This window comes from Nothobranchius furzeri, chromosome 2 (genome assembly GCF_043380555.1).
Source record: "Nothobranchius furzeri strain GRZ-AD chromosome 2, NfurGRZ-RIMD1, whole genome shotgun sequence".
NCBI classification, from domain to species: Eukaryota; Metazoa; Chordata; class Actinopteri; order Cyprinodontiformes; family Nothobranchiidae; genus Nothobranchius; species Nothobranchius furzeri.
Window position 1 is genome coordinate 23,329,901 of NC_091742.1, and position 15,390 is coordinate 23,345,290.

Sequence of the window (15,390 nt, forward strand, 5' to 3'; positions counted from 1 at the left end):
CAATGCCGCTCCAGGACAACAGAGGGCGTAGCGCTATTCTGAGGTATCCTGCCACCATTACAGTCACATATCCAGTCCACGATAGTCTATTTGCTTTTGTGTTTACATTGTTTTAATGTCCAGGGTGGGCAATTGATATGGATACACCTTAATAAAACGGGTGGATGGGTGGTGACCATGGTGGTCATTTAGAAGTCGTCCATCTTGGATCCGACTTTTGTTTTTTCAATAGGAAGAGGGTCATGTGATGCATCGAACATATCGAGAATTTCACAAGAAAAACAATGGTGTGCTTGGTTTGAATGTAACTTTATTCTTTCATGAGTTATTTACAAGTTTCTAACCACTTATAAAACATGTCCAATGTGCTGCCCATTGCGTTGGAATGGATACAGGATCCATAAGCCATTGTTTGCTGTGCTCCACACTTGACTGGATTATGTATTAAGTTTTAGAAGAATGTTGAGACTTATGCAAGAATAAATCTGCCTTGGATAAAACATGTTGTGTTTTATTATAGTGCAAAGTGTGCCCTTAATTTCAGGAACTAACAAAGAAGTCCATTGAAAGGACTTAAAGGAATGCTTCCGATTGTTTCAACTGGGTTATCTGTTATTGATAACTGTCTTAACCAGAATAAACAGCACTTTGGATGACCTCAAAGATTAGGTCTGACTAGACAAGCTAACAGTGACAGTGTCAAAACGTTGAACTGGAACAGTTCATGCAAATACATTGTTATGTGGTCTGTAATGTTACTGCAAACAACCATAAAAAATAACAGTGTAATAAAAGATCTAAAGGGTCTATAAAATATCTGATGCATATCAGATAGTTTAAAACATTCATTCATTTCTGAACAATCCTTCAGAATTGACAAGCTAACTGCACAGACTTGGCAACCCCACAAGCTCAGATATGATTGGCTCTAGACCCAGGAAGTATGGAGGCCGGACATATTGTAAACAAAGACCATGTCCCTTTTTAAAAGGAGGAAAACTGACAAACCCCTTGTCTCTGAGAATAAAATCTGTTTCAATTTAATTTTCCTTCCAACATGACTGAGACATTAGACTGTTTGTGATTGTTTTACTGTAAAATTCTTACTTATTGTACCTTTAAAGCAGCTGAGAATCATCCTGTTTTTGGTTTAACCGATGATAAGTATGTAAACTACACAGAATAAACAAATATGCACTTTTGGAATTAAAGAAATTAATTAGTCTCCACCAGCTCCACCAATGGGATGCCAAGATTTAAGACATAACCCCTCCAGCGGGTCCTGGGATGACCCAGGTGTCCATTACCCCCCTCCCCCCGATGGTGTCCATCCTGACCACTCACTGGAGCAACCTCTGGCTCCTGTTATTGTGGAGGTGCATCACTTCTATTATTTTGGTCTGTTACTGATCAAATATACAGTTTCTTGTGTGCATTTGTCTCATTTATACACAGAAATATTTAGTAAAAGATAAAAAACGACAAACCAGATTTTGCCCAGATGCGTTACCTTGTGTGCGGTGCGGAAGTAGATGCCCTTGTCGGCCCCACAGCTGATTATCTTCACCTTGTTGTCATGGGCTTAAAATAAACAAAGGAAAAAAATGTGTTTGAAAACAAATCTCTTTGCAAGCAAACACTCTCCTCTGTTGATCGCTAGCTACAGATCTCAAATCAGACACAGTAACAATGAACAGACCACCTGACTCCACATATAATTTCACGAATTATCTTAACAAGCGCTGCTGTGAGCACCTCTAAGTGGGATTGTTTGGGACCGAGAGGAGATAATAGCTAGGATTAAGAGAAGATCAGTCATCAGATGTCTACAGCATCTCGAGAGGCTCACCAGCAAAGCGGACAGCTGTTATGGATGAAGAGTGCTCATCGAGCGTCTGCACCAGACTGTAGTCATCGTCTGCGTTCAGGATGTGGATCAGACGGTCCCTGCTAGCTGTGGCCAGCAGCCTCAGACCTGACAGCAGGAAGGTCACCATACATATCAGAATGCACATCCACGTGTATAAAGAAGGCAGACGTGAAAACACACCGACCTGTTTCTGGTTTGCTGTAGTCCAGGCAGAGGATCTCAGCATCGTGAGCCTCCACTTTCAGAATCTCCTTCATGCTGCTGAGATCATGAACCCTGAACAGGATTAACTCTCGTTTTAAACAACAAAGGTTACTCTTGTGGGCCATCAGTCTGTTGCAGACTTCACCCGTTACCTCAGCACCCCGTTACGATCTCCAGACGCCAGGTGCTTGCCGTCTGGACGGAGACAGACAGTCCTGATCCCCGTCCTGATTTCTGCCGCCTGTGCATCACCGGACTTGTCTGTGCTCATGTTTGCGGTGCATCCTGGGTCCAACAAGCTGCTGGTGTTTCCATCCAGGTACATTATATTCAGGAGATCCTGTGAGGCAAACACAATTTACAGAAATTACATCTAAACACTCAACATGTTGTTTTTGACAGCATGATGCTTGAAGTGAAACTCACGTTGCTGAGATGGTTCTGGGAATAAACGTGGTGTTGTGTCGGGTGTTCCACGCACCACATTCTTATGGTGTTGTCAGCTGAGCAGGTAAGAAACACACCTGAGGACAGACCAGCCACCGATTCTCCAGAAACATCTGGAAACATCTGAGGAAAGATTCAGATGGACCATAAATGTTTACAGTGTAGTTCAAATATCATCTTTTTTTTTCATTGTTTAATCGATTGCTTGCTTCTAAAATGAATACAGACTAAAATTTGGTAGACCTGCCACTCAAGGGGTTTTAAAAAGATGCTTTTAGGATCTCTGGAAGACTAAAAATAACTTCCCACAACGGTGAATGTGCTAAGAAAATCCATGTAAACTCCTGCTAAAATGCTAAAGATCTTCAGGAGCTTTTAGGCGACACTGTGTGTTGGTGCCTCGTGCAGGTGAGCTGCAACGTAAAATTTAAACCCTTACGTACAAAAAGTCACACAGAAAAACTAAGCAGGAAATGTGCATCAAAAATCAACTGATGCAGTGTTACAATATGACACATTCATATATTTTTAAAAGAGAGTTTATCTGATGTGCAAAGGAAAGTTTTCTAACGGGTGAGCATGAAGAGGAGATGAGCACGTGGGAGATTTTGTTGCAAAGAACAAAAATGTTTAATTCGTCTTCCTCCGCTTATCCGGGTCCGGGTCCGGGTCGCGGGGGCAGCATCCCAACTAGGGAGCTCCAGACCGTCCTCTCCCCGGCCACCTCCACCAGCTCCTCCAGCAGGACCCCAAGGCGTTCCCGGACCAGATTGGAGATGTAACCTCTCCAACGTGTCCTGGGTCGACCCGGGGGCCTCCTGCCGGCAGGACATGCCTGAAACACTTCCCCAGAGAGGCGTCCAGGAGGCATCCTGACCAGATGCCCAAACCACCTGAATTGGGTCCTTTCGATCCGGAGGAGCAGCCGTTCTACTCCGAGTCCCTCCAGAATGTCCGAGCTCCTCACCCTTTCACTAAGGCTGAGCCCGGCCACCCTACGGAGGAAACTCATTTCGGCCGCTTGTATCCGCGATCTCGTTCTTTCGGTCATTACCCAAAGCTCATGACCATAGGTGAGGATTGGGACGTAGATCGACCGGTAAATCGAGAGCCTGGCTTTCTGGCTCAGCTCCCTCTTCACCACGACAGATCGTCTCAGCGTCCGCATCACTGCAGACGCCGAACCAATCCGCCTGTTGATCTCCCGATCCCTCCTACCCTCACTCGTGAACAACACCCCGAGATACTTAAACTCCTCCACTTGAGGTAGGACCTCTCCCCCGACCCAGAGTTGGCAAGCCACCCTTTTCCGGTCGAGAACCATGGTCTCAGATTTGGAGGTGCTGATCCTCATCCCAGCTGCTTCACACTCGACCGCGAACCTACCCAGCAAGAGCTGAAGGTCAGAGCTGGATTAAGCTAGGAGGACCACATCATAATTTGGTTACATAAATTAAATAGAGGCAACCATGTGATCTGCAAAGGAATAAAGCAGCGTAAGCGAATGCTGCTTACAGTAACCTGAGCTCAGCAGGGCAATGCCAAAAACAAAACCAAACATCTAGAAATTCTAGAACGAAGCAAGACTTTATGAATTGTGTCGTCATGTAAGAAAACATAAATGGATGATCCAGAATGTCCAGAAAGTTTTTATTTCAGGATATTTTCGTTTTGGGAAATAAAAGAGAACCACGTTTGGAAACCATCCTTGCCCAAAGCAGCCCAGTCCTCTGGGACTGATCTATTTTGTCTTGACTGATGAGGATTTTATTGGTTATTCTTTATGTTAGATCCTAGCCCTTTGATGCATGAATTATGAAATCTTCAACCATGATTTTTTAAACAATTTTTTTCATTCATATTTAGGTGTGAATGAAACAAATTTCAACAAATATCTTTTGTAACATTTTGTTAATTTACAAATAGTTTATTACATGTCCAACTCAGGGGACAGTGTGCATTCTGAACATGAAATATGTTGGCTTGACTTGCTGAAGCCCAAATGGAGGGGCTCACATGCAATAAAGTCTTCAACAGCTGTGCTTAATAGCAAAAATAAATAAATAAAAATTTTGAGTACCTGTCCACTGTAGTGACCATTATGCACCAAAGGGTTAAAGAGCACCATTCCCCTGAAAATGTTTACCTCCAGATCCCAAACACAGGCAGCATGAAAAAGGGCGGAGGTCACCTTCTTCACCCGCTGCACCTCTCTAATGTCCCATACGTACAAGCTGTGGTCGTTGTACACGCAGCTGAGCCAACGGCTCACGGGGTCATACTGAACAGCAATGCAGTCTGGGTAACAGCCATTCGCCTTGGTGTTACAAAGATGGCTGGAGGGGGAATAAAATGTTGGGATTAAATGTGTAGAATGGCTGAGTACAAGCATACAAGAATACAAATGCTAGAAAGGGATTAGGGAGAGCTTTTAAATGAGTTGAGACAGGAAGTTCCCACTAATAGAGCGGATTGCTGCCAAGCACAGGTCACGCCACTCCTGATCCTTTCCTCACCTGGCCTCAGTGATGCCGGTGACATTAGAGCCAAGGGGATGGGGCTTTGGCAGTGTGCAGACAAAGTGTAGGTCAGCAGACTTGAAGGTTCGCACCGTCCCATCGGCACAGCCACAGAAGATCAGGTCCTCAGACAGGGACAGAGAGTGGGCCACGCCGGTCTGAAAACAGGACAAGAGCCACCAGGAGCATCAGCAGCTCCAGTTATGACACTCAGAAAGATCTGGCCTGAGAAAAATCTAGCTTTGCCTAAAGATGACAGAGAGGAACAGCAGCTTAACAAGAATTACAAAAGCTTTTTCTGAATTTTAACTTTCTGTCAGTGGTAGAAAGGGAACGTTATCACATCTTTTACTATTTTCATTACAAGGCAGCTAAAGATCTGACCTTAGAAATGTTATAGCTGCTGACAGTGGCTTATTAAGGTCACCATGGTTCCATCCAGCCATGTATCCATCTATCCGTCTATCCATCCGTCCATCCATCCATTCATCCATCCATCCATCCATCCCTCCATCCATCCATCTATCATCTATCTATCTATCTATCTATCTATCTATCTATCTATCTATCTATCTATCTATCTATCTATCTATCTATCTATCTATCTATCTATCTATCTATCTATCTATCTCTATCTATCTATCTATCTATCTATCTATCTATCTATCTATCTATCATCTATCTATCCATCCATCCATCCATCCATCCATCCATCCATCTATCTATCTATCTATCTATCTATCTATATATATATATATATATATATATATATATATATATATATATATATATATATATATATATATATATATATATATCATCAAAATCCTTAATTCTGGAAATCGCCTGGCACATCAGCCCCACCATGATTTTTCCCCCAGCTGCTACTCTAGTGGGCGGAGCCTTTTCTCTGACTTAACAAAGGTTGCAGACCTTTGAGGAAAGAATGGTGGGTTTATTTGTTAGATCAAACTCCAGGTTGAAAGTTGAGTTGTTGCTAATCTCTCATTACTCTAAAACAAAGCAGACATCCGACTTGTGGGATTGCAGCGTTAACAGAACACTCTTTCAACTTCCTCCGTATTTTAGAGCGGTAAACCCATCCAGACTGTAAGAATGCTACATGATTCTGCCATGGGTGAGAATGTGCTCTAACACAGGTAACACAACAGTGCTGTCTGTCACTCACCTGCAGATCCACCCACTTTTCGAGCATCCTCTTGTTGTTGAACTCACACAGCAGGCCCGAGGAGGTGATGCAGTAGGTGGAGTCAGATTTTGAGCCCCGCCCACAGGCCACATCACTGAAGAAGTTGTTCCTCAGCTCCCCAAGGAGCCCAGATCGGCCCAGCAGAGGCACGGGAGTGCTGGCCTGTCAGGAAACAAAAAGGAAGGAGTTAACTGCTCTAGACTACATTTTAATCAACTGACTCGAAAGCATAAGCTGGAAAAGTTCAAAGAATGGGAACATTTGGCAGGAAATCGATTATTTTTCCTCTAATGAAACACAAAGAGCAATAAAACTGCTTGGATCAACTTCAATTTGAGTCACGCTTGACAAACATCATCCCTTCTCACCTTGTTGTCCTTGCAGTTGTCCAGATACCAGAACCGGATGTGTCTGTTCCCGGCTGTCACAAAGTAGGAGCTGTCCTCGGAGAAGGACACGCCCGTCACCTTACTGGACACCTTGTTGGCAGCAACAACGACATCTTTCTACAGGAAATCAGCGATTCAAGAGGAAATCAAATTTTGCTCTCATATAATTTTAATCTGACATTCAAATTAAAGATTTTGAAAAATTCCAAATAAAATTATGTTAAGCCAGTCATTAATTTTTTTAAAGTTTAATTTTAATGTGATGAATTGAAAATATCATTTTGAAGTCAGATTATTTTAAGCAGCTAATTTCAAAATGATCATTTCAATTCTATAATAGATAGAATAAAATAATTCTTTGTACAATTATATTTTTATCTGAATTTTTTTAAAGAACACATTTGATTAGTAGAACTATAATTATTTTTCTAAATTTAGTTTTACAAGCCATGTTTTTCTTATCTTACTGCCTTTACCTCTAGAATTATTCTGCTGAAAGAAAGGGTTGTTATATTATAAACAATTATTAAATTAAATTCTGTATTTATTTGCGTGTTTTAATAATGCTGCCCCCGCGACCCGGACCCGGATAAGCGGAGGAAGACGACGACGACGACGTTTCTGAAGCTCAGTAAAATGTTTCAAATCTAAAATATATTTTTCTGCAGTTTGTTCTGATTAGAAACTGTTTGTGTTTACATGACAGAAAAGAAACATAAGTTTTCATTAATAAAAGGCAAAACAAACCTTCCATGCCCAGACGTTGACCATCATGTCATACTGGTTTCCCACACTGACGATGAATTTGTTGTTAGGAGAAAAGGCCACGCAGGAAATGCCAAATTTGTGTTTCTGGAGCTCCGTCACCTGACATCGCTCTGAGAGGTCCCACAGCCTCACTGCTGGAAGGTGACCGCACTGATGAGAGAAAGAAACAACCATTAATATAGTACATGGTAGTTATGAAAAAAGTTTTCACACATTTCTTCAGTTTAGCTTCATTTAAATATTTATGATCAGCAAAGAATTATCAGCGACAGACGAAGGTAACGATACAAAAAACATCTTTATTCTTTTCTGTGGACGAATGAAATAAAGATGGAGCTCTGATGTAAAAACATCAGTAAGACACGGCGGTGGTAGTGTGATGGTATGGGGCTCCTTTGCTGCTTCTGGACCACTTGCTGTAATTAATGGAGCCACGAGTTCTGCTCTCTAGCAGAAAATCCTGAAGGACAATATCTGACCTTTTGGCCTAAAACAGGTCTTTCACACTGGAAAAGTAAACTGTTCCTCCTTCACATATCCCAGATGAGTTTTGATAGCTTTGTTCTTTTGATTAGTTCAATACAATTCTAAAATTGCATTTTGTATTTACTGAAGTTATCTTTGTCTGACATGAAATTTTGATTACTGATCTAAGTGTTGAAAAACATGAAAGAAAGAAAAAACTCTAGATCTTGTCTCACTGGACAGTTGTCACCTGTGTCCACACACTCTCCAAGCTAATCCTTCCTGTCCTCTGACTGAAAACAGTCACCTGTCCCTCAGCCTGCACACGCTATTACCTCCTATAGGGATCTAAAGGTCCACAAGCTATTCTTACTATGAAGGACTCAGTCAATGAATGTGGGGTGACAGAATGTGGACGACATACAAGGGAGTCAGAAGCAAAACAATGAAAGTCAAAACCGATAGCTTGTCGTCTTTCCTTGTATGCAAATCAGTGTTTGATGAATGAGTGAGGGACATCAGATAACTCACTCAGGATTATCTTTGGCTTAAATTAAACGTCTCGTGAAGCTTTGAAGACGGAGCAAACGTTGATGTCCCCGGCAGCTAGCCAAAATGCTAACACTTGACTTGAGAACCGGCATGCACATTTTTGCAATTGTATATAAAGTTTTTGTGGTTGGAGGCTAAACAATTCAACCTTTTCTGTGTGCTTTTAGTTATTTGAACTTTGATCCCTGCAGTCAAGGCAACCGCCGCGTACCCATCCACTTGCACAGAGAAGCTTCTAATCGGCTTTGATTGGTTGAGCAGGATTAAGGCGTTGTGTTGTGCTTGGGTCCACATTGTAACAACAACAAAGTGGAGTGAAGGCGCTTCTCTGACAAGACGCGTTAGACTGTGACACGACAAAACGGCGGAGCTTTAAAGGCACACAGAGACTGCAAGATCAGCGTGAGATGAATTTTAATCCAGCAGGAAGAAATCGTGCAAAGACTTAACAGAGTTATTAGTTCAAGACAACTTTACAAAGTAGAAATCTTATTATATTTCTATTAATTTTAACATTATATTCAAAGAAATAAAAGTCGCTGTAAAAAAGAGATGAAAGACATCTGGAGGACTGACCTCTCCTGTGACCAGATACTTGCCATCAGGGGAGAACGATAGAGCCGTGATGGTTTTTCTGTCGACAGAATAACAGAAAAGGTTCTGATGTGTCGTGTTTCAGAGACCGTTCCCAGCTGATTCTGTTTAAATGTTTGTGTTTGACTCACCTTGACGTGTTGATTATGTGGCTCTGTTTGTTCTTTTTGGGGTTCAGTAAAACCACCGCACATCTACAGGTGGAAAGAAAATGTCACACAAAAACCACAGAACAACACAGAGCAGGCCAGAAAAACAGCCCTAAAAGCTACATATGAAAAATAAGTTCATATAATTCAAATTTGGAGATAAACACACTTCTAAGTGTCTAAATGATGAAAAATAATTCATTTGACCTTCAAAATTGTATGTAAATCCAGATTTAGTAGTGGATAAGGGTGTGGTTTACTTGTTTAGTGTTCTCTAATGTAAACCAATCCCTTATTAGCCATTTTAAAAACGCTATGATGCTCCTCTTCTGAGATGCAGAAGTTTGCTGGTGCAGAGGTGGGCTGAAAACAGCAGGATTACTCATTATTATATATAATATGCATACACCTCGCTTCTGATTGGCTAACAGAACACGTTCAGCCATGTTGGAAAGTCAGTATCACCAACACACTCTCCGCTCTCTCCTTAATGTAAAAGAAATTTAAAAACAGCCTTCCTGTGGGCGGGCTCGAGCCAAGGTGGGCGAGGCCATGAATGCTAATTCACAGTGTGACATAGATAAGTGACGATTTTCAAATCCTAGCATTTTACCATCAATTTCAGTGGTTCGCAAATGGCGGCCCGCGGGCCACGTCCGGTCCGCAAGCCCTCTCTTTGTGGCCCCCAAACCCCGCGTGAACCCTCCACCCCCATCCCCGACGGCCGACCGGGAGGTGTAGGATAGATAGAGCTGATGAAAATAATCAAATCATCGATGCATTGAGATGCGGGCATGAACGATTCTGCATCATTGATGAGTCCCATAATCAATTATAGTGGAATGTGGTTTTGTTATTTTAATGGTGGCACCAGCGTAGCATCCACATCTGTCAGAGTGGTGTTCTCCACATTTACCGGGTAGGAAGCTTTGGTCCACCTTTTTTGTGAGTGGCCCTTGGACCATTACAATTGAGGACCCCTGATCTATTTCCTATCAGAAGCTAACGCAGGAGATGCACAAGACTATTTTCATGTTCAACCTGCATGGAAAAACTCTAAATTATAATCAGAAATAATAATAATATTTTTTTTAAATCAGTCAACCACACCTTTAATTTGATATTTTAAGACTTACAGCAACCTTTAATTAGGACAAAATACAAATTTCAGCATTAGGTAAGTCAGCCAGTGAATAGTTAAAGTTTATCAGCTTCAAAATGAAAACATAGCTGAAAGACAAGCAAACAAACAAACATGGTGACACAAAGTTATAGCTCAATATCTGTAGAACCGCCTCAACTGTGTTCACGAATGTTAGTTAACTGTGGCGGCCATCTTGAATGGAGTTGATGGAAGATGTAAAGTCTAATAATTTCTGAGTTTCATTAAAGGCAGTAAAACACACACACACACACACACACACACACACACACACACACACAAACACACACACACACACACACACACACACACACAAAAGCATCATAAAACAACATTAGAAATATTATGACCACTCCATCATTTGGTTGATAATTAAACTGATTTTCCAAATTCTACTTCCTGTTTTAAACATGTTCTGGATCTTTGTCGATGCTTGGTTGTTGTCTTACTACTGATAACAAGTCAAAAAAGCTGGACATATCTTCATCTGAACGCCTGATTTTTCTTCTTCTAGAATATTTCACTGATCTTTATTTGCCAGCCAAGAATGATTACAGAGACCTACGTAAACAATTCCTGTCTATCTAAAATGTTGTGCTCATTTCATTGAAATGGTCTTTATTTTCCAGTTCAGATCATCCAGATATGAATGTGCTTCCTGTTGAAGCTTCTTCCTCTTTGCACCTGAGCAGCACGCCGGTCGACGGGCTTCCTCCTGCTGCTGCTGAACAGCTAGTTCTTCAGACCTGTGCCAGGAAACGATGTTCCTGCTACTGCAGCTTGTACAGCTTTAAACTGGGGCAGCAGGTGGATTGCACAACTGTGTGTCGTTTAATAAAGCTTACTAAAATGAAAAGCACTTGTAGAAACAAGCAAAAGGGTAGCACACATCTCCCACTGACAAGTCACTTCCTCTGTGGAAACAATAACGTAAAAAGCTCAAACTTTTCTGTTTTCTGCACAGTCATTGACCTGCTTTGCACGAACACAGCTCAGATGCACAGATCGTGTTTCACCCTCAGAGGACAGTCTGGTTTTGTTTCACTGTCAGGCAGATCTGAGGTCCCAAGGATCACCAGAGAGATCAGAGCAGGTCATCTAGCCTCACTAAACATGGGAGTTTCTCAGAGGAAGCCCCCCCCCCCCCCCCCCCCATTCCTTTTCTGAGATGGTGCACAGAAAACAATCTGAAATTTGCACAACAGTCATCGCCAGGAGGTAAATAGCGATAAGCGGAGTGTGCTTTGATAAGTCAAAGAGCAGATGCGCAGATAGCTGGCCTCCTTACCCTGCAGGATAAGCCACAAGTCCAGATCGAGGATCGCAGGCTAGGCCGCTGTTTCCCAGAGTGGTGATTCCAAGCACCTTTTCCAATGTTACCTTTAGAGAAAAAACACAGGGACTCATTTTGGAGATGAGAAAAGAGAGGGCGTGTGTTTGTCAACGATGTTGGTCTGTTGGCTCCAGACATTATTTAGAGTTTTCTTTTTTCGTAGAAGTACAGAGAAACAAAAGATGCTGTCATGGTAACTGCACACCCGACAGCCTCAGATACACGGATTCTGCACAAAAGCTGAAAGTTTTAAACCAGAGAGACAAAAGTCACTGAGGGTCCCATGTGGGAGTTTTATGTCTCTGCAGTGTTTAGTTTAGGAGATACGGCAAGTTAAAAACAAGCCTGATCTCTGTGGATGTTTGAATGTGCACTATAACAGTGACTAACATTGCAATGATGACTTGTACTTCTACAAATACTTAACTTACAAACAAAAACAATCAAAAACAAAGACATTTAAAAATGACTAAAAATTCCTGAAAAATTCTAAAAAAGCTGAACTGGCAGAAAGAGCAGAACGAAGCTAACTCAGGTGTTTGCTAGCATCCAAATACGGCATCTAACCTATAAGAACACACCAATTGGCCAAGTGGATGAACAGCTCTGTTTGATTTTACTGTGCTTCCATTAGAAAAAATACATTATGTGTAGCAAACATCAGAGCTGACCATTCTTTGTGTTTTCTTCTGCTCTTTGCAATATGCGTGTTGCGCATGCTGATATTGCGATGACAACCCATTTGAGATGTATCAATCAATCAATCAAATCAATCAATCAACCCATTTGAGATGTATTGTGCAGCCCTAACGTGCACTCTTCCCCCTCCCTGGAAATTTGGCAGAAACCCATGAGTCCTACAGCCTTAAGAGACAGGATGGGTGAAAGAAGACCAAAATACCTTTGTTTTGATGTGAATGTTGTATTTGTACCCTAAAAGAAAGACCCGCTTGTGTGCAGATTTGAAAGTTAGACCGTTCCAAAGTGTATTGCCATTTGGACACTTAGAGGAAGAACATCTAAAAGCCATGACATCTAAACTATGATTGTGTAAAAACCATAAATGATGCGAAAATGTCAGAATCATCGTAGAGAGTTCTCCTCAAACCCAGTTAAAGCGTCTTTTAAGGCTTTTCTTTCTGTGTTTCAGCACTCTATTCTCATTTGACCTGCAGCGAGTTTTAATGTCAATCTCAAAGCTGCAGGGCAAGAAAATGGTGAGAATTATACAATGTGTACTCGAGTGGACATTTGAGACGTCCACACACAAAAGAATAAGATTCAAAATGCACTTTTCCCTACTAAAGATAAATCAAAGCATTCTGATGGGCATCATTGGTGCATTCATAAATGTTTGTTAAAGTGATAAAACAGGCTGGCATATCCTAGATAAACTCCTCTATTTGGTTGGAATAAATACGGATTTCTCCTCATATTCCTCACCTTGCTTCCAAGGTTTTCTTTACAGCTCTTCTTGACTGATGGAGACCGCAGCAGGTTCCTGATGCGCCGCTTGATGGTGAACCCGTCTCCTGGCATCCTGCTTCCAGACTCCAAACCTGGAGGACTAAAACCAACAAGCAGGAGAGCGTGGAACAGCAGCTCCTTTCAGCGAGAACTAAAAACCTTCAGAGCAGACCTGCAGAGCTTTGAGGAGTCAGACAGAGGCTGAGCTGCCGGGACATGTGGACACTAATCTCCTAATGTTCTCCTGTCGCTCTGCATCAAGCGCTTCCCCCTGAGTTCTGCACTGACAGGAGGAAAATGTGGGTCTTTATGACATCCCTGATTTAATCTGAACCGGTCTTGTGATTGAATCAATGACTGCCATCTGATTTAATGGGATTAAAGAGAGAGAGAGAATGAGAGATCCAGTGGGCGGGACACAGACTTCCCTTATCTCCCATCAGTCTAGTCTGATGGAATAAACCTATTTTTTTTTATTTTATTTACATTTTATAGCCAATGGAAAAACCAGACCTTTTGTTTTGTTTGTTTGTTTGTTTGTTTGTTTGTTTGTTTGAAACCTAAACCTTTTATAATATATAAATGTGAAGTAAACAGGAAATAACACTTGAAAAAAAAAAGATTCAAGAAGAACTTTTAACTGTCTAATCAGGTAAACGTCCCCATTTGTTTGAACATAAGGGGCGGGGCTTAAACAACTTCCTGGAACCAGACACCAGGGGTCTCTTGCCTGTTCTTGCTTTAACTGCATGCAATGTTTTTCCATTGATGTAAGCAGGGCGTGTCCAAAATGAGGACCAGGGGCCCGTTTGCAGCCCTCAGACTGATTTTGTGTGGCTCCAGCTTGTTTTTCCAGAGTGGTGGACTCTTCAGCAGGCTGTTTGTATTGATTGATACTTTTCAGTACTTCTTGTTATGATTTTTATAAATATTCCCGTTTTCGAGCATTTTTTGATCAGTGCAACCAAACAAATTCCTATAATACTATTTTGGAATTTTAAAAACAAAAATATCACACTTCTGTGACCAGAGAGCGCTTTTAATTTGATGATGTTGTCCCAGGGGCGTGTCCAGGGAGTGGCCTGGGGTAGCACATGCCACCCTTGGAATCTGATTGGCCACCCCAGGTGCCACCACACTAATTTACCTTTAAATAGGCTTTTCATTGTCCACAAAAGGCTTGGGGGTAAAACAAAAAAAGCATAACCATTGGTGCCACCCATGCACAAAGTTGTGCCTCACCTGGGCCACCCCATTTTAAAAGATCTGGACACGCCACTGTGTTGTCCCTCGTCATTAAGTTTGAACATCCCTAAACAAACCAATGCTGCAGTTTTCACTCCTGCCTAAAGGTGGCAATAATGTGCTGATTTGTTTATTGAAAGGACAAAAAAGGACGTTTTAAGTGATTTCTCATCAGAAATGTAGTGTCTTCATACCCTTGGGGTCCCTGACGGATCTATTTTCCAAACATTATTACATCTCTCCACTCAGGGGGATTATGCTATATCTCTGGTGCCACCATCTTAGATGGAAGAGGTAGGTACTGCAGTAATAATAATAAATATGGTAACAAAAAACATTAGCTGTATGTATTTTTCCATGGAGGAACCCCAACGGTTAGAACTCCATTTCAATTTGAAGAAATATAGGCGCAAAGCTCATGGATGACCTCTGGTCAAGAAAGCATTCCCAAAATTTGTGGCAGTTCATTGGAATGTACACATCAAGGTTATTGACATTGGATTTTATGGTTACTTATGATCACCTTAAGAAGTAATACGTAGTGCAACTCTAGTATTATAATAAAGTATTACTAATCTGACATTCATTTAAATATCAATAAAACAAGACTGCAAACTTTGCAAGGCTACTGGTTTCCTCTAACAGACCAAAAACATACATGTATGGTTGATTAGAGACTAAATTGTCCCAAAATGTGAACGAGTGTGTCTCTGTTGTGGACTGAAGACGTGTCCATGTCCACGAGTTGCTGCAAAGTTGTCACGGGGCCCCAAGCAAAATGCGCTGTTGCCCGGTGCAGACTAGAAATCTAGTCAGTAACAAAAGTTCTTGCTCTGTTGGTTGGTTCAGCCAGGCTTTATTGTAGCCTCAGCAAGTCCACCATTGGCCCAAACAGTTCTAGATCTGTCCAATCATGGTGCTCTATGTTTGTAGAGATGCTGGGCGGGGTTAGCACCAGAGCTGGAGGAAAACCACAAAGACGGCATTGGTTTAGGAAAAGCGCTCATTTAAAATGA

The 15,390-nt window shown here is 41.7% G+C and overlaps 1 protein-coding gene across 2 annotated transcripts in view; it reads right to left on the reverse strand.

Moving 5' to 3' along the window:
• LOC107378106 (mitogen-activated protein kinase-binding protein 1) overlaps positions 1 to 13,404 on the reverse strand; it is a 31,856-nt gene extending 18,452 nt beyond the window's left edge. For both annotated transcript variants that reach the window (XM_015948139.3, XM_054748435.2), the window contains exons 1-14: positions 13,106 to 13,404; positions 11,618 to 11,709; positions 9,150 to 9,212; positions 9,001 to 9,058; positions 7,387 to 7,557; positions 6,619 to 6,756; positions 6,230 to 6,412; positions 5,038 to 5,198; positions 4,668 to 4,857; positions 2,501 to 2,644; positions 2,227 to 2,414; positions 2,055 to 2,146; positions 1,850 to 1,975; positions 1,511 to 1,581 (exon numbers count right to left, since the gene is read on the reverse strand). In XM_015948139.3, the coding sequence (XP_015803625.3) occupies positions 1,511 to 1,581; positions 1,850 to 1,975; positions 2,055 to 2,146; positions 2,227 to 2,414; positions 2,501 to 2,644; positions 4,668 to 4,857; positions 5,038 to 5,198; positions 6,230 to 6,412; positions 6,619 to 6,756; positions 7,387 to 7,557; positions 9,001 to 9,058; positions 9,150 to 9,212; positions 11,618 to 11,709; positions 13,106 to 13,201 (1,773 nt within the window). In that variant the 5' untranslated portion in view covers positions 13,202 to 13,404. The remainder of the gene's footprint in view (positions 1 to 1,510; positions 1,582 to 1,849; positions 1,976 to 2,054; positions 2,147 to 2,226; positions 2,415 to 2,500; positions 2,645 to 4,667; positions 4,858 to 5,037; positions 5,199 to 6,229; positions 6,413 to 6,618; positions 6,757 to 7,386; positions 7,558 to 9,000; positions 9,059 to 9,149; positions 9,213 to 11,617; positions 11,710 to 13,105) is intronic.
• Positions 13,405 to 15,390: the final 1,986 nt, after the last annotated feature.